The sequence below is a fragment of the Cygnus atratus genome, chromosome 19 (assembly GCF_013377495.2).
Source record: "Cygnus atratus isolate AKBS03 ecotype Queensland, Australia chromosome 19, CAtr_DNAZoo_HiC_assembly, whole genome shotgun sequence".
NCBI lineage: Eukaryota > Metazoa > Chordata > Aves > Anseriformes > Anatidae > Cygnus > Cygnus atratus.
Genome location: NC_066380.1, coordinates 3,171,430 through 3,189,167, shown reverse-complemented (window position 1 = coordinate 3,189,167; position 17,738 = coordinate 3,171,430). Strand labels below are relative to the sequence as shown.

Here is a 17,738-nt window from a genome sequence, read left to right as displayed (position 1 = left end):
CGCTGACGCCGATTGGCCGGCGGGCGAGGGGCGGGGCCGGAGCGGGCCTGGCCTGGCTGCGGGGCCCGCGGCGCCGCCGCTGCCGCCGCCGCCATCATGTCCGGGAGCCCCGCGCCGCCCCCCGGCGCCACGGAGCTGGAGGCGGAGCGGGAGAGGATCCGGCGGGAGATCGAGGAGCTGGAGCGCAGCCTGCAGCCCGCCGGGGCCGGCGCCGGGCTGGACGTGTCGGACTGCAGCCTCGCCTCCGGTACGGGCCTCCGGGCTCTCCGGGCCCGCCGTGCCCGCTGGCGTCCATGCGAGGTGCCGCCTGCCCGGGCTCCTCAGCCGGTCCCAGCGGAGGGGAGCCCCCTGGCGTCGCCGCTCCGATCGTTTCTGTAACGAAACCCGGGGAAAAAAAGCACGAGGGAGGCTCGGAGAACTGCCCCGGCCCCTCCCGGAGGCGTTTAGGCATCACAGGCGGGGGCCGAGCTGCCTTGGGAAATGGAACCTCCCACCAGACACTGGCACGGTTATATCGGCCGTTTCCATGCTCTCTGAACGGACCACGTGAACTCCACTGCACCATTCCATTGCTCAGCCTGGCTGTGCTTCCTAAAATCGTTCTTTCAAAGCAATAAAGGGGGCGAATTAAAAGCTCTGGTATCAGTACCTCTGGTGGCTGTCACTAATCCTTCGCCTCAGTTTTGATCGTGCCACTCCAAAGATCACATGTCAGAACTCCATAGCCACACTGAAGGCAAAACCGATACTGCTGAAGGCTGGCGGAAGGTTGCTAGGTGGTTACAGAATATGGGGTTTGTTGGGTGGGAACACTCGCTTGTCTGCACATTCTGAGGCCTCTATTTTACCATGATGCACAGGACCAAGATGCAGCTTGATTGCTGCTATAGCCAGCAGAAGCTGCTATTTTGCCTACTCTAGAATAACAAAAAAAAGTACACGTGTGGTGTATAACTAAACATTTTTACTTGAGGGTGTTGGCAATACGTGAAAACCCTAATGCTCATGTATTAGGCACTATGTAGTACTTTATTCTGTATGCTTTAATTGAAAAGTCTTTGGTTTTGAAGCTGTGTGTTTTTCACTGCAGTCGGCATTTTTGTATTTTTGTTGTCCAACAGATGCTGAAGATGACGACTCAGATTCTCAGGAAGAAATGGTAACCGTTTTCTCTTTAAGCATGTCTTTCCATCTGTCTGCTGAAGGGGACAGGAAGAAAGGGGAAATTTTGCACTGTTCTGGGTAAAGAACAGTTCTTGGCAAGATTGAGAGTCAAACTTTGGACCAGATAGCATGGTGGAGTAATGGACAGAAAGAAAGGGAGCTGGGCAAGGCAGGTAACTCTGCCTCTGGGAGCATTCAAAGCAGCCGTCAGGGAGAGACGGGTGCTTCCAATTCTTTTGAGAATCAGTTTCGTAACACGATAGAAGTATTGAGTTACATAATTATCATGCTGCATACCTGCATCTGCTCTTAAGAGCAAGCATTTCCCTCATTTTTCTTTTAACCCTTTAAAATGCCTCAAGGAAGTGGAAAAAGAAGAGGACAGTAGTGATGATGATACTGAAAACAGCCTGCCAGAAGACCCAGAAACGTGTCTGCAGATGAACCACGTGTACCAGGAAGTTATCCAGGAAAAGATTGAAGAAGTTGAGCTTCTGATTGCACAAAACAAAGAACAGCAGGTGAGCAAACAGGAGTAAAATGTGCTTTTTTGGGTTGCCAGCTGTCATCTTCCTCTGCCTCTCATTCCCAGTAGAACTTCCCACTGCGTTCTTAACGTACCGTAGGTACCAGTGGAATCAGCAGTCACAGTCCTTACTGATGTGCTGGTGTAGTTGTCCGCCTGCCTGGACAGGGACAAGGAGACTTGGGTTCATTTTCTTCATGGCAATTCAAACCAGCGTCACCTCAGTGGTGACCTTTGGAATGGCTTGTCCTGCTGAAGTTTCCGTCCTTTCTTACCACCAGAAATGCTACCACTGGAGAATGTTTTAGCTAGCAAATCGGTATATTCATGTGTTTATCTTTTTATCTCCATTGTACTATACAAACTTGTGAACTTCCAAATCCCATCGTTAACACACACACTAATCTGTAGTCTGGTGCTGCAAATTATTTGAACCCTTCCTGAGATGTTTGTGATGGCTCAGCCACTGCTCTCTGAAATTAGGGAATTTAAAGGTACTGATGTGGTTTAATTCTTTTATTGCAGAAAGAAATCATGTGCGAACTTGACGGCACAAAAACAGCAAAAGCAGCAGATGGTAGAAATTTACCAGCAAATATATTTTTGGGCCATTTTATGAAGCCGTACTTTAAGGATAAAACAACAGGAATTGTAAGTAAATATAACTAGGTTACATATTGATAGTTTTTTTTTTTTTGCAGTGATAGGTTTAAATTGTAACTGTTGTAACAGTGTTCCATTGTAACTTGTAACTACCAGTGTCAGTCCTGAGTTTACAGTCTCTTTATTCCTCACTTGTTGCTTACTGTCTTTTGGAAACGTGTGTCCAGTTCACGGCTGGTTGTGACACCTGGGAGTTCAGAACGGTGCCATTCCAGCCGTGGGGCAATCGCGCGCTGTGTTTTTCAATTTAACTTTGATTGTTTGACTTCATCTCCGCGATCCAGTTCCACTCTGTTTAACGTACTTGTTGAAATCTGGCTGTCTGTAAGTTTTCTGAGGCAAGTGTCACTACTTCTTACAAGTGTTCTTAAAGGGTTGCTAGCAAAAGGTAATCCTGACTAAACTGTCAACTGTCACCGTATACACGTTACCATAATCCTCAAGTAACGACTGGTAATTTTACTATACATTTGTACCTAAATTGGTAGTATAGATTGAGTAGGTACAAACATACGTATTGTGTCTGACCGCATTCGGAATGCTTCTTCAACCAACGGTCAGCTGATGTGAGCAGGCCTGGCTGTGAGCCGAGAATGTGCTGTGTAACTGTGGGCAAACTTGCTTAAGTATCTGCTTATATTTTGTTATGTTTTCGGGTGTATCCGCAAGCTAGTACTAGTAAAGGTGACTGAGCAGTTCTAATGTGACAACCCGCGCAAGTCTGAGTTAGCATTCTTTTTCGTAGTGGCTCATGCTAGAGTTCTAAGGAGAATGGGCAAATTTTCTGTGTATCTGACTCTTCTAATGATCTTAACCCTCCTAATGTTTATTAGGGCCCTCCTTCCAATGAAGATGCCAAGGAAAAGGCAGCTCAGGGCATAAAATCCTTTGAACAACTGCTTTCAACAAAATGTAAGAAACCGTATGTGCTGCTCAGCGTTCTGCTGTACCAAATGTCTATGTTCATAGCATTGCTCCCCCCACATCTGCAGTTAAGCACCAACACTTCTGATATTTCATACTTGAATTCACAGAAAGAGTACTTAAAAGTAAATGGGATGCTTTATGAATTGATTCGCTGAATTATTTATGACTTACTTCCTTTCACTTGCATTTGTTTTGATGTGTCATTCCATCTCTCCCATGAACGCTCCAAAAGCAAATGGGATCATGCAAGGGTAGTGCTGAGATGAGAGAAGTTCAAGAGACACTTAAAGCTCTAGGTGGTTACATCCACCTGGGTGGTGATCTTCATTGATGCCTCCTTGGAAGTAAAACTGAGTAAGAGGCTGCAATTTGCCGAGGTCAGACATGACATTAGTGGTTTAGGCGGGGAATATAATTAATTTACCTAGCTTTCGATAGTTCCTTTGCTGAACAAAATGAAAGATGAACTCTTATCGAAGACCTGAGGCATACTTTTAACAGTGATGCTGAAAGCAGCGCGTCTCTCTTTTACTTGGCAATGGTTTTCTACTAAACACTGAATGCTTGATTATTTATTTTGTTAAGGGAAAAGCAGAGAGAAGATACTATTGCAGAAATCAGTCGTAAGTGACCGCTTGCAGCGCCTGCTTCAGCCAAAGCTGCTGAAGTAAGTACAGTGCAAAAATCCTTTCTCTGACAATGTTACATCTGAAGTAAGGAGAGAAAATATGTGGACATGCTGCCTTCTTCAGCAAGTTCTGTGTTAGCCGTTTGCACTTTCAGTAAGGTTACAAAGCACAGAGGGGATTCTTTATCACTTTGAGGCCTGGGAGAGCCACTCTGAATTGCAGCAGGGATATCCAAACTCCGTGTCCTGAGGGCACCGGTGCAGAGGATGATGCTGTTGTAGATGGCAGCGTCTTTCATTCTCTGTTGACATCTGTATTATCTGTGTACGTACCTGGTATTGATGGGTCTTGGACTGTAAAGTTCTGACCATAAGCAAGAGGTTACAGCATTCAGCTTGGACTGTAAACAGTTGATGACTGTTTTGCAGGTAACTGGCAGGTGGGATGGGTTTGTTCTGAAGATTCTGTAGCATTTTATAGCCATCTATTTCTTCTGTTGACACAGCAGTATAACTTAAAATGGTCTACAGGGCTCGAAGCTGAACTTGGTATGTTGCAAGTGAGCCATAACAGTGTGTCCAGTGAGAGATTTATGTGCCTGGAGCTGGTACAGTCTTGTTTGTTGCTGTTGCAGCCATCACTGATTATCTCTGTAAACACCAAAATGATTAATCTGAGACCTGTTCTGGGTCAACTACTTGCATTGAAGCAGTAAAAATAGGATGAGTTTGCCGTGTGGGAAAACCTAGAAGAAGTTTTGTTTACTGCGGAAATAAATTGAAGGAAAGAATGATACTCATGGGGAAACCACCTTAGCTATGTATCTTCTGATGCCATTGACCTGCTTCCCATCTAGTCTTAAGTAATGTTGAAAATGTCTTTGAACAGGTTGAGTTACTGGAATCAGAAACTGGAAAAAGTCAAGACTGAAATGGAGAAACAAATCTTGGAAAAGCAAATCAAAGAAGTGGAACGAGAAATAGAGGCAATTAAGTGAGAAGTTACCTTTTTATGTTCAGGGTGAAAATGCAGATATGTTCTTGGAGGCTAATTCGTGAAGTTCCTTCCTTCCTTGAGCACTTCTGATTATGACGTTTGGAGAAAACTTTTCGCAAGCCAACACAAATAAAAGTATGAAGTGCTGTTCAAACCCTGCAGAGCTCTCATCTCCACAGCTCTTCAACAAGAATCATGTTTTGGGTTTTGATCTACAAATGTAATATGTATAGCCAGCATAGAGGCACAGTTTGAAATAGTTTTTGTTTTAGCAACAAGGAGGCAGAACTCTGCAAATTCTAATAGTTCTGAGCTTTTGCTTGCTAAAGCATCTGGAGCAATGTAGTTTGACGTTGCATTAAACTGTTTCTCCTGCTAAACCAAAATCATCTCGTTGGGGGGCTGTTTTTCAATGGTGCATTCCTTATACTCAAGTAAAATTACTTTAGTAAACCCAGTAAGAAAGAAACCTTGTTTGGGGAAAAGTTATGGATGTTAAAGAGCCTGATGCTTTGAGGTAGTAAGTTTTTGTGGAAGTTGATAGCAGGTGAGAGAAATAAGATGAAGCAAGGTCAGGCAGAGAAACTGACTGTTCAGTTAACTTTTTTAATGTGGCTCTTTTGTTCTCTTTGTATCTTCTGCTTTAGCCAACTTCCAGAAAGTGACTTGTTAGGAGACAGATTTGACGAGCATGACTGGGAGAAAATTTCAAACATCCATGTAAGTTGGGAGATCAGCTATTTTATTACTTCTGACATGCATCCCTTCTCTTGAGAGAAACTACACCTGAACTGGTGTTGTTTCCACCCACTGTTTCCATTGCGCACTTCTAGAAGTTGACTATTGTGTGATCTCAACATGGCAAGCGCAGAAGCGTTGGACATTTGTTGTTACTGGTTTAAATTTAATAATTTAATTCTGAAAAAAATTAGCAATAAAATATATACGGAATACAAAATATATCCCTTGTATCAGTGTTCACATCTGTCCAGTTGTTTCAGTCCCAGCTACAAGACGAAAGAGATTTTTGCTATCTCTTTTAGTTTGATGGGCAACGTAGTTCAGAAGAACTGAGGAAGTTTTGGCAGAACTATGAACATCCAAGCATCAACAAAAAGGAATGGACAGAGGAGGAAACAGAGAGGCTGAAGAAGATAGCTGCTGAACATGGTTATTTGGACTGGCAGACCATAGCCCAGGAGTTGGGGGTAAGGTGTTCTGAGGCCAGAAACGAGGTGAAAAATCAGTTAGTTCTGACTTGACTGTATCTCATGTCAATTTTCAGAAATCCAAGTTAATTCATTGTTAATTAATGCTTTTTTGAGAAGCGTTAAAGAATCTTTAGCCTTGCCTTCTTGCTTTTTGTCCTCATAAGTATCCGTTTTTCCAAGTAGCTTTGTTTTTATTGCTTTAAGACAAACAGGACAGCTTTCCAGTGCTTGCAGAAGTATCAAGCCTATAACAAAGACTTGAAAAGGAAAGAATGGACCAGAGATGAAGATCTGATGCTTTTAGAGCTTGTTCAAGAGATGAGAGTAGGAAGTCATATCCCATACAAGAAAAGTAAGTGACTTACAAATAAAACATTTTCCATTCATGTGTGAGGGTTAGTTGTTGTTTGTTGTTTTTGTTTTCCCAGGCTTATGTGTATTAATATTTCTGCATGCTAGAGCACCCAGACTGCTCTGATTGAAAGAATTAGTAAAGTTTTATTTCCTATGAGTGCTTACATTTCCACAATAGTCACAGTTCTATGTTTTTATCCTACCTTTGTAGCCTGTTACCTAGATAAGGTACAGAGTGCCCAAAGAAGGGCAACGAAACTGGTGAAGGATCTAGAGAACAAATTTTATGAGGAGTGGCTAAGAGAGCTGGGGTTGTTTAGCTTTTCTTTGCATTTCTAGTTGCTTATTACATGGAAGGAAGAGATTCTGCCCAGCTGATTTACCGATGGACCAAGAGTGTGGACCCCAGTTTGAAGAAAGGACCTTGGACACCAGAGGAAGATTCTGTAAGCTCTGTTCTCTGATTCCCTAGAATTGCAGGGTGCAAAAGTGGGAAGGTTAGAACGTTAGAAAGTTTTATACACCTGAGCTTTAATAGTGGCACAGAGGAATTTGAAATGGATTGAGATGGGCAGTTTACAAGTCAAGAAGGCTTACGAGCTCCCAAACACTTTTGTTCTGAGACTTGCAATACAGTGGAAAGAAACAGCTATTTTTGTCTCAGGCCTACTAGGACTATTACTGATGAGAGTTTCAACTCATTCTTTGTGTGATTAACATAGATGCTGTTGGCTGCAGTTAAGAAATATGGAGAGCGTGACTGGTACAAAATTCGGACAGAAGTACCAGGCAGGAGCGATGCTCAGTGCAGAGATCGGTAAGTACACTAAAGGAAACAACTGTTCTTTCAAGCTTATTATCCAGAGCTAAGGTGCAACTTTATTTTACAAATGTTGCTTTGCTTAAACCAGTGTCGTCCTAAGGACCAGTGTTGTGAGAAGTGGTTATGGTCTAAATACGGTCTACACTGGTCTTTAAAGGTAGCCTCTAAATATGGTCTCCATTGCCTCTGCCTAACTTTGGATTTGTAGTTAGAGAAGTTAAAAAGTTGACATTTGAGTCTTAGCAGGGAGTGCAGTGCGCTGTTGCCTTGCAGCATGCTACTCCCTCTGTAAAGTGGCTGGTGGGCTAGAAGTTGGGAATGTTTTTGTCCTAAACAATGCAAAGTTATCCTGAAACTTGAGTGAGCGCATGTAGGGAGGAAAGGTGGTCATTCATATATTGTCTGTGTACCTGTGAACGTTATCTGGTCAGTCACTTCCTGTCACTGACACCAATATTGTGAGAGGTGCTGAGCAATCCTTAGCATTGGACCCAACTTCAGGAGGCTTAGAGTGCAGCACGTCATAATTCCGGTGATGTTTTACACCTGCTCGTTTTAATTCTTAATCGTGTGGTCTGATGTTTAGAGAACAAAGAGATTGTAGCCATGCTGTATTAAGGGAGTAGGAATGGGACCCCTTAGAAAATCTCATAATGGTGCTGGTTTTTTTAGCCTCAGATTATGCAGTAATGATCAGAACTGTACAAACAAGATTGAGTGTTCCTTTAATGTTTTTATTTTGAAGGTACTTAAAAGCATTGCACTGTGATGTAAAGAAAGGCAGGTGGAGTTTAGAGGAAGAGGAACAGCTAATTGATCTGGTGCAAAAGCATGGCCTGGGTAAGTGTTGCTGTGGATTAATCTTCAAAAGCTTAGAGAAGCAAGCATTATTTAGTAATTTACCGTTTGAATTTCTTCTTTTATTTTAAGTGGCTGACAGAAGCAGGCTCTGCTTCCTACTGGTGATTGCAAGCTTCCATATGCTCTGCTCTTCATCCTTTTTAGGTCACTGGAGTAAAATCGCTTCTGAGTTGCCTCACCGGACTGGCTCCCAGTGCCTAAGCAAGTGGAAACTCATGATTGGGTCTAAGGTACTGTACAAAATCCTGTTATGTCACAGTCCCGTTTATCTTTTAATTAAGATTCTCTAACTAAAAGCGAAAGTATGTGAAATCAATACCAAAATTGACCTTGATTTCATACAATCAATTTTATCAATCGTTAATTAATTTTATTGCCTTGAAACGCCCATAAGGATGGCATAAACTTATATTTTCTTATAGGTACATCATGAGTTGCCAGGTTTGGCACAAAGCACTCTTAAAAATATTCTGGTTGCTTAAGACCGTGTTAAAAATACTGTCGCGTTTCCATTGTCAAAGCACCAGCAGGTGCTGCTGCACTGTCCATTTGGAAGCCACACATTTCTGATAGGATACTGCCCCACAAAACTTTTTAATTTACTCATTCGAGAGATTTGCAAGTCAGGGGTGAACACTGGCTAAAAATTGTCTGTGCTCTTTTTGGCGAAGAAGAAAAAATCAAGGCCAGCGAAACGGCGACATGTGGAAGAGAGTACCAGCTGTTCAGAGAGTAGCAGCGAAGATGTAGAACTGGACTTAGCGGACAGTTCAGAAGAGGAGATGACGAGTAAGGAGGAGTGTGCATTTCCCAGCATCGATTTGTGGATTCCAACACAGACAAGTACGCAGGAGTCAAACAAAGGAAGATACCAAACTTCATCCCTTTTCTCTTCTGTGAGTGCTAATGCAAAGACCAGTAACGGTGAAGTTCCACGTGCACCCTGTGATGGAGGCAAGGACGGAGTTGCTGATAAATCTGCAGAACTGAACACCATCCTGAGGGGCATTGCACGCCCACATTCAACAGACATCACCGTGAAGAATCCAGTAGAAGTAATTAACAAGGTAAATCCTGGGATTCTGTTTGGTTTTGATGGAATTTCAGCTTAGATCAGGAATTACCAGGAAGTACATTTCCTACAGTAAAGAGAGGAAGTGATGAGTGATAAGTAGATGGCAAAATCTTTCTTGCACCTCTGTTAGTTGCTTTCTCGTTTTACCATTGGGGGGTGCTACTGGAAGCTGAGCTGTGTGATTAAACAGAAATTTCTAGCAGTGCTCCCGCCCTGTATTATCTAGAAAATAGCTGTGCTCTTTCCTACCCACAATGTCAGAGAAACAAAACTTTTTCCATATTTTCATAAAGCAGAATTGGCTGGTGAATTGTTGTTACTCTCTCTATCCTGATGACTAGAGTGCGTAGACTTAGTTTGTAAGAACTGTTACCTGTGCATCTGTCTCATTCTGAGCTGGGTTTTCATCCCAGATCAGACACTAAAACAGTACAAACCCTCCTTGCACGTTTTTGCAGAAAAATACTCCGTAGTAAAATACTAAATGTCAAAACTGCAATTCTTAACACAAGAGAAAATATTTTTGCTTAAGTGAACTGAAATAGCATGTGCATCCCTCAGCTGCAGGGACAATTGCACTGATGACAAGTTTGTTGGTTACAGAAGTGGTTATGGTATGCATGGTTCGTAAATGCTTGTCTGATGTAATCAGTCTTATGATTTTGATTACAGATAAGGCTTGATTTTTTTTTTTACCAGTAGAAGTTTAGGGAAGAGTCGCTGACTTTTTCAAACTTCTCCCTATTCCTTCCCTTGTACTGTTAAGCCAAAAAATGGAAAGAGAATAATCCAATAGGTTTTGGGTGGGTTTTTGTGGATGCTTTATGCTAAGGCTTTAACGAAATAGGCATTTGGTACTGTGGTAACACACAAGGACTAAAAGATAGGGTAAACATCTGCACTTCGGGGCTAATCTAATATACTATGATATTTTCAGTAGAAGGAACATTGAAAACTTTTGTACATTTTGTGTATATTGTCAGCACAAGTAATTTTCTGTGGGATACTTTCCCTTATACCTTTTTTTGTGTACTCTCTTTTTAAGGCTTCCAGGTGTGGAAAGCAAGTGCTACAGGTTACCCTGGAAGATGTGAGAAGAGTATTAAGAAATAACACGTGCTTTCAAAGGAAACTCGTAAGTGCCTCTTCTGTCTTATCCGCTCTTGCAATGCGTGCACTGCCAGGCTGTGTTTAGTGGAAAATAAGCATAGAATCACGGATCTTATTTCGCTGTAGTCCCAAGAGGGAAAAGGTTGTTTTCTTTTTTCCTTCGTGACTGCCTTGTGAATAGTTTGGTATGGGACTACCTTTGCTAGAACCTACCAAATTGGGATTCTCATTCCGTATTTATTCATGCACAGCAATCAAAGATGGTAAAACCTATTTCCACTGGTTTAACAAAAATGTCTGGAGCTGCTACATCTGCCGATCAGAAGCTTCAGGGGCTGCAGAACACCATGGAGAAAAGTTATCGTCAAAAGAGAGAGCGTTTGAGAAGAATAAACCTTGACAGAAAGCTTCTGATGGCAGTGACACCTTGGGTGGGCAATGTGCTACTGCCTTGCACGTTGCAAACTGGGAAGATGGCTTTTCATCAGACGAAAGGTAGTGGTAACCCATCAGGGATAGTACTCTCCTACTTTGTGTCCCCAGTTTCTGATACCTTCTAAGTGAACGTCCAGCTGATTTTGATCTTGGACTCTTTTTCTAGCTTATGCCATTCAAGAGAAGATGAAGTCAGTCAGTCTCTCGAGCACTCCCCTGTTCACGCTTTTCATTCAGGTAGGTTTTGCTGTCTTCATAGCATCTACTTTTAAACAGTGGTGATCTGTTTCTGTATTTGATACCTGAATAAAAGGTTTATCTTTGCTCCTTAATTAGTCATCTAATTACTGGATTAATCTATTCTCATGGCTTGCATATGATGTTTACTACATTCTGCATCCGTTCTAATACTGTCAGGATTTTTTTCTGTAAGTGTGAAAATGTGCCCAGAATCTTTCACGTAAAGCCTCTCCTATCTATCTTATATCGGCACTGGCTCTACCTGAATATTTTTGTTCTGAATCAAATTTTTATGAATTTCTTACCTTGCAGCTCTTTCAGATTGATACCAATGGTTGCATGAAAGTTATTCGGGAGGGAAGACTAAAGCAGTCAGAGCTTAAGGCTAACGCAATAGGGCCTCAGCAGGTATTGTACATCACATTTCAAAGCTTTCCCTACCGGAGTCTTGACTAAAGTAGACATTTTTCAATGGGTGTAGCAAGTGCTACTGTATCTCAAGTATAATTTAATATATTTTTTTTGGCAGGCTTCCCAAAATGTGGAGACTTCTTCAGGTACGTACCAGAACATTTATTTTTTATGATGTACAAGAACTTTCACTTAATTCGTCACTGCTGTATTAATGGCTAATTTAACTGAAGGAGAACTTCTGGAACGAAACGACATTTGTCTTACTCGTTTTTGGTAGCTCTTGGATATTTCGGTCATTGGCTAATTGCATTGCTTTCGGTAAGGACTGGCAAAAATACTGAAGGGCCAGGGGACCAGTGGCTTTGTGCCTGTCTGATAGTCTGTAGATTATCGCTGTTAAACTTTTCTCAAGCAAGATGCTGGCTGTGGGCTGGAGTGAACGTGCTGGCACTGACCAAAAGCCCAGTTTATTGTTGTCACCCTGGCTGATGTGCAGTGCCTGTGTTGCGCTGACCAGCACGGTTCCTCCTGTGCAGTGTTAAGGTACATTTCTAACCCATCTGCTGGTTAAATAAATACTGTAGTGTTGTAGGAACTCGTACAAACAGAAACTTTGCTGCTTCCTGTGCTGGGTACTTGATGTTTAGTAGTTAAGGAATGGCTTATAAAGGAAAATCCTTTTTGAAGACACTGAAACGTTTCACTCCCCTTTCTTTACTCCTCTACAGGCAATTCGTCACAACCTTGCACTCAGAGGAACTCCCAAAGGGGCATACCAAGGAATGCTGTCAGAAGACCTGTTGCCTTGAAAGCAAGGGAGACTTCTGTTGCTGGCCTTGAGAGCAGCACTCCTGCTCTCGCCATGCAGGCGGCTCTTCCGGCCCAAGCACAAAGGCAGAAGCCTAAAACTGTCTCAGAACTGCTGAAAGAAAAGCGGCTAAGGGAATCCCAGGCCAAGAAAGCTGCACAGAGAACAGTATTTATTGCCCCACAGATGTTGGTTCCAGGGCCTTTGATAATCCAGCACCCGCCACAGCAAATCATTCCTTCTGCACAGGCAGGGAGCAAACCTGGAGCAGTTGGTTGTACAAACAGCAACGTGCGGTGTGCACCAGCTCCACTGCCAGCTTTTACTTCTGTTGCAGGTTCAACTTCTACCACCACTGTGGTTGAAAACCATTCCTCATCAGTGCCCAGAACTGGGGAGAGCTCTGGTTCCTCAGCAGGACCAAAAGTACAATCCGGTAAGGAACTAAATGAGCAAGCTCCTCAAAGTAGCCCTGAAGGAGGTGGTTTTCCAGGCCTGAATCCAGCTGGAGCAGAGCAGGCCTCAAATCAAGGAGGGTGCAATGGTCAGATCCTAGCTGGTAGCTCGGTTCCAGTAGTGCTGCAAAATCAAGCTTTTGTGCCTCGTCAAATTGCAGTGGTGCCTGTTGGCGTAGAGTCTGGCACCAACAAACTGTCTCTTTCCACACCACTTACCTGTGACCCGAACAGTAACGGACCACAGCAGAGGCCGGTCAATTTATTGCCGGCTCTTGTAGCTCCACAAGCCGGCTCCCGTTTGGTTCCCAGCAGCGTGCTGCCTTTCACGTGGGTTGTAACACCACAGGCGTTGCTCCCCACCGCTGTGCAAGCTGTGGTGGGTGTTCCCCAAGGACTGCCAGCTGCTGCTGTGAAAAGTCAAAGCCAGGCAAGCGTGACATCTGATGGCAGTGCTTTAGGAGTGGCTCCTGTACCAGCTGGAGCAAATACGCCTCACGCTACTAGCGCAGAGACGAAAGCACCAGGTTCCCAGTTAGCCGAAGGGGTACCGCTGGGAAAGACGACCGTTGTAAACCATTCTGCAAGTCTCTTACCTGTGACCTCAGCCAATCCTGGATGCAACACGCCCGCTGTTTCTTCTGCTGCTGTTCCCTCCAAGACTTCTGACTCCCCTGCAGCTCAGCATTCTCTTCCAGCTGATGCACCAACCCTGCATGCTGTGCCGCTGCCCCAAACACAGCTACCTGCAAGTACTCCAGGGTCTGACTCCCACTGTGCAGCAAGTCCCGTTAGCTCGGGGAAGAACCAGGACTCTGCCACAACAAACGCATCATCTTCCAACCCAGGTGTCGTTACAGAAGGGGTTGTGCTCCAGCCGAGAGACCCAGTTCCTCCTAACAATGTCCCAAAGAGCTCTGAGGGCTTTGCTGCCCAGGTGTTGAAAACCAGACCTATCGCCTCCAAACCACCCGCTACACAGCCTGCTGGGGGTCCGCCCCAGCCAACCACTTCTAGTGCAGGAAAGGCTCTGCTTGACTTCAGCCTGATTTCCCTCGAGGGTGAGGAGCTAGTGAAAGAATGGCTGAGCGGGGAGCAAGGTGTCCAGGTACCGCCACTGCAAACCAGGTTGCCCTATTTCCCACCTTTCTTGTGCAACTTAAAAACCCTCTCGAGGCTGCTTCTGCAGAAGGCGGCTCTGGAAAAGCAAGCAGCGTGTCTTCTGCCTTCTGATGCCGGTCGGGGTGAGGGCGCTGGGGTTGATCTGCGTGCCATCACAGAACTGGTGCATCAGAAACTGGGCGATGACCCTGCTTTTCTCCTCCTGAAAGCCAGATTCCTGGCAGCCTTTACGCTCCCTGCTGTACTCGCAACTCTGTCTCCTCCAAAAGTGGCAACAACTCTGTCAGCCAGCAGGAAGCAGTACGACGAGAGTGATGAAGAGGAGTGGCAGAGTGAGAACGAAGTGTCTGAGGAAGAGAGTTCTGGGAGTGAATTAACAGGTGTACAGTCGGACGGGACAGTTGGTGAGGAGCCGGGAGATGAAGATGCTGATTTTCCAAATGAGGTAAAACAGAGGTGCCAGGTACCGAGAGTGGAAAGTTACTGCCAGCCAAGTATTGCTCCCACTGGAATCTAGGGTGAAACTCCCACTGATCTTAAGCATAGCAGAAATTTGGTCGTCCTGAGTAAGCGTAGTTTTGCATCTGATAGCAGAAGCTCTCATGTTCGGCTGTGAGCCTTTAGTCTTCACAAAGCCTGGCTCCTGTACTTCTTAAATCAGGCCCTTGATTTTCACTGCGTACATTCTTCAAGCGCCTGTGATGTAAGGGGACTTACATGTCTGTTCCTGTTGCTCTTTAATGTTTTCTTCCTGAATTATTTTATGCGACTAAAGATTATTAGAGTGTATGGATTGATCTAAGCCATGATATCGACCAAAAATCACTCTGATTTTTTTATTTTTTAAATTAAATCTCTTACTGCCCAACACTGTTTCTTACAGAACATGCCAGGAAGCTGTGTAGTTCAGACTTGCATTTCAATAAATTGTGGCTCCAAACCAGACAAAAGAAATGCTAATGAAGACGAATAGACAAGGTCACTAGCTGTTTCTACAGAAAGATGACAAAGGTGCCTAAAAATCAGCTTTCCCACAGTAAAAACCAGCAGTTGTCTTTCTGAAAAAAATATGCATTTGGATGTTTTCTGCTACCTGTGGTCATGGTAATATAACATTGTGTTCCATGTTTAATTTTGAACGTAAATGGAATATTCTGGAAATCTTGCTGAGCTCCTTAGAATAAAAAGATGGGTGAAGGGGTTTTGCCGCAAATTATGTGTTGGCGTGCAAATAGTCTGCTCTGCTTACCTTGCAGGGCATGGGAGCTGAAGAGATTGCTGCACAATCCGTCTCGGGCTCCTACGCGGATGTGACTGATGCCAACGCTCCTCAAATCAGGAGAAGTTCCCGCCTCAGGAAAAGGAGAAGGACGTGAGAAGGAAACGGGTTAGTAATCATTCTGTGAATCTTGCCTTTCCTCGAAGGGAGAACCTGAAATACCTTTGTCTGTGGCACAGCTCAGACAATGAATCATGACCCTAGGAGAGGATGGTTTTGACTTCCCTTCCCTTAGCACACCGAGTTCTGCAACCACCCATTAATCATATATTAAGACTAATACTGTGACTTTCACGGGGGGGGAAAGGTGATGTCTGCATGATAAAACTACAAATAAAAGCCGTGAAGTTCAAGCATTTGGCAGCCTTTTAGACCTCGCTGCTGCTGCCTATTAGTGTCATACCTGGTTAGTAGGTACAGACGAGGCTACAGACTTGGCTGCTACGGTGAGGCCAACGTAAGAATAGAGGGTCACTGCTTGTGGGACAGGAAAGCCTGGGCAGCTGCTGCTGATGGCACGGGTTTGTGTGGGGGGGTGCTAAACGCTTGCAGCAGAAGCCAAAGTAAATCCTCGCTGCGGGTTCCAGCAGGCTGGTAGCAGGACGTCCTTGCTCTGTGTTGTGAGGCTGTCCCGTAGGTCCTGCGCAGGCAGCGTCAGCTTTTTGCACAGTTTGATGCTCTCTGTTGCCTGGCTCGTGAGTCTTTAAGAGGAGGTGAGGAATAGGATTAGAAGATGGTGGGAAGCTAGGGCTTAAACTGGTGGGTACTGCATTGCAGTTCAGCTTTGAAGTTTCATCTCTGAAAAACTTTTTTTTTCCTCCCATATGGTTCCATTTTCTCTGTGAATACCGGAGCAGCTTCTGTAGGGTACAAGTGTGTGATGTTTTAATGTGTGTTGAGGTCTTTGGTGAAATGGACCAAACGAGCATGAACGGTGTTTGATTTGCTTGCTTGTTGGCTGAGATTGTTGGTTTTTTCTCCCTTTTTCCTTTTGAACTAGTTTTAGAAACTCCAAAATGTTATCTTCCCTATTTAAAAAAAAAAAAAAAGAAAAAAAAAGTCCTGTGACTAACTGGAGTTTTGTGCTCTGTTACAGGAGTCACTTGACTGAGGTCTGCCTTGCTCCACGGCAGTAGGAGATACTCTTTGCACTGTTCACTTTGAATGCTTCCAACAAACTGCCCAGACAGACCTGGGGAAGAGAGGAAAATGGCTGGAGTGGTTTCCTCATCGCCTAACCGAGTCTGCTCATTTAGACAAGTTGCAAATAATGAAGCCAAATTGCTGGAGGGAAGGCTTTGAGGCACAGAGCGATTCTGTTCTCTTCCAAACTAGCACCTGCCATAAATACTGGGGGGGGGGGGGGTGTTGTTGGAGACCTGGGGAAGCCAGCAAGGATGGTTATTTATTTCTTTTTTGTGTTAGCCCCTATTTATGTGAATGTTTATCTGTATTCAGAGTATGTGATTCATTAGGTGTTTATTTTAGTGCTGTGACAGTGTTGTTTGACAGCTGACTGAATGCTGCTGAATAAGCAGCAGATTAATTTTGTATCAAATGAGCCTCGAGTATTTGTTGAAATACAGATGTTTTATTTTTCTCACTTAAACTATTGATGTCGTCTGTGTTTTTTACAGTAAATAATATTTTAAATGATGTGTGTATGAGTGTGATTGCTAATGAGAAAAATGAAGTTTGTAAGCCACATGAAAGAAAGCCAAGGAGAGTGTGGGAAATGAATATGCATGTAGATAAAAATGCAAGGTTGAATTACGCTTGGATTCTTTCCTGATTCTTCCACAGCCTGCCCCGTACAGCCATCAGCAAATCACTTAACGAAAGCTCGTTTCCTCATTCATAAAACGGTAATTTCTGTCGTACAGAGAGGTTTAAGGCTAGCTGAGTCAAAGCTGGTAAAAATCTAGTGGGAAGCTGCTACAGAAAGCTTCCTTGCACTGTGCCTGGCAACGTTTCCCAAGAGCTCAGTGGTGAGTTTAGTGTGGTGTGAGGTACAACTTTTCTGTGAGGGCCCTTTTGGCAGAGCTGGGGATGGACAGACGGTGGGGGTACTGAGGTTGCCGCATCCTAATTGCGTGTCAAGACACCGTGGAGCAGGAGGAAGTATTTTGAAATAGCTTTCCTCTTGCAGTGTGCTCTGTCTTCCCCAAGCCCTTATAGGTAACATTTTTTTCCAGTAAATTGATGTGGCAGAAGCTCTGCCGTGGAGTTCTGCGCGCCATTCACCACAGGACTGTTACCACCAGGCATTGGTGGTGAACGTGATCTGTGCTCTAAATGACTGCTGCTCTTGGCGAGTGCCAAGGGAGGTGCCCTTATAATCTTACTGCTTGTGGAAAAAGTCGTATAGCTGTCAGAAGAAGCTGTCTGTTTTCACTCTGGGTATTAAGCTAATCTGTTGCTAAAGAACAAACCCTCTTGAGCAGAGACTGATCAATTAGCAGACATTCTGATTACTTCTACTTAGCAAGGGCATAGATAATAGATGTACTGCATCTTTGTTAGTGTAAAGCTAATTTAATGTCTAACAAGAAGCACAGGGTTCTAGAATCTCTGAGCATCTTTGCCCCGTTCTGAAGGAAATCATTGAGAGACTCTCCAGGAATTTAGCAGAACGAGTGGAGGGGG

General features: G+C 44.1%; 1 protein-coding gene across 4 annotated transcripts; it reads left to right on the top strand.

The window, feature by feature from the left end:
• The first annotated feature begins 87 nt into the window (after window positions 1-87).
• Window positions 88-16,747, top strand: SNAPC4 (small nuclear RNA activating complex polypeptide 4). Of its 4 annotated transcripts, none has more exons than XM_035554945.2 (23): window positions 88-247; window positions 1,122-1,159; window positions 1,527-1,685; window positions 2,216-2,341; window positions 3,187-3,265; window positions 3,866-3,947; window positions 4,798-4,902; window positions 5,553-5,625; window positions 5,949-6,113; window positions 6,321-6,468; window positions 6,810-6,916; window positions 7,193-7,287; window positions 8,039-8,133; window positions 8,299-8,384; window positions 8,829-9,221; window positions 10,275-10,364; window positions 10,591-10,834; window positions 10,941-11,011; window positions 11,327-11,422; window positions 11,544-11,571; window positions 12,157-14,258; window positions 15,070-15,200; window positions 16,189-16,747. In XM_035554945.2, exons 1-22 carry the CDS (start codon window positions 97-99, stop codon window positions 15,187-15,189), a joined length of 4,653 nt encoding a protein of 1,550 aa, XP_035410838.1. In that variant the 5' UTR covers window positions 88-96; the 3' UTR covers window positions 15,190-15,200; window positions 16,189-16,747. The 4 variants fall into 4 exon arrangements, with proteins under 4 accessions (XP_035410838.1, XP_035410837.1, XP_050570434.1 ...); XM_035554944.2 differs by having other exon boundaries at window positions 92-247; window positions 8,826-9,221; window positions 16,189-16,699; XM_050714477.1 differs by having other exon boundaries at window positions 107-768; window positions 8,826-9,221; window positions 16,189-16,691.
• The last annotated feature ends 991 nt before the right edge of the window (window positions 16,748-17,738 follow it).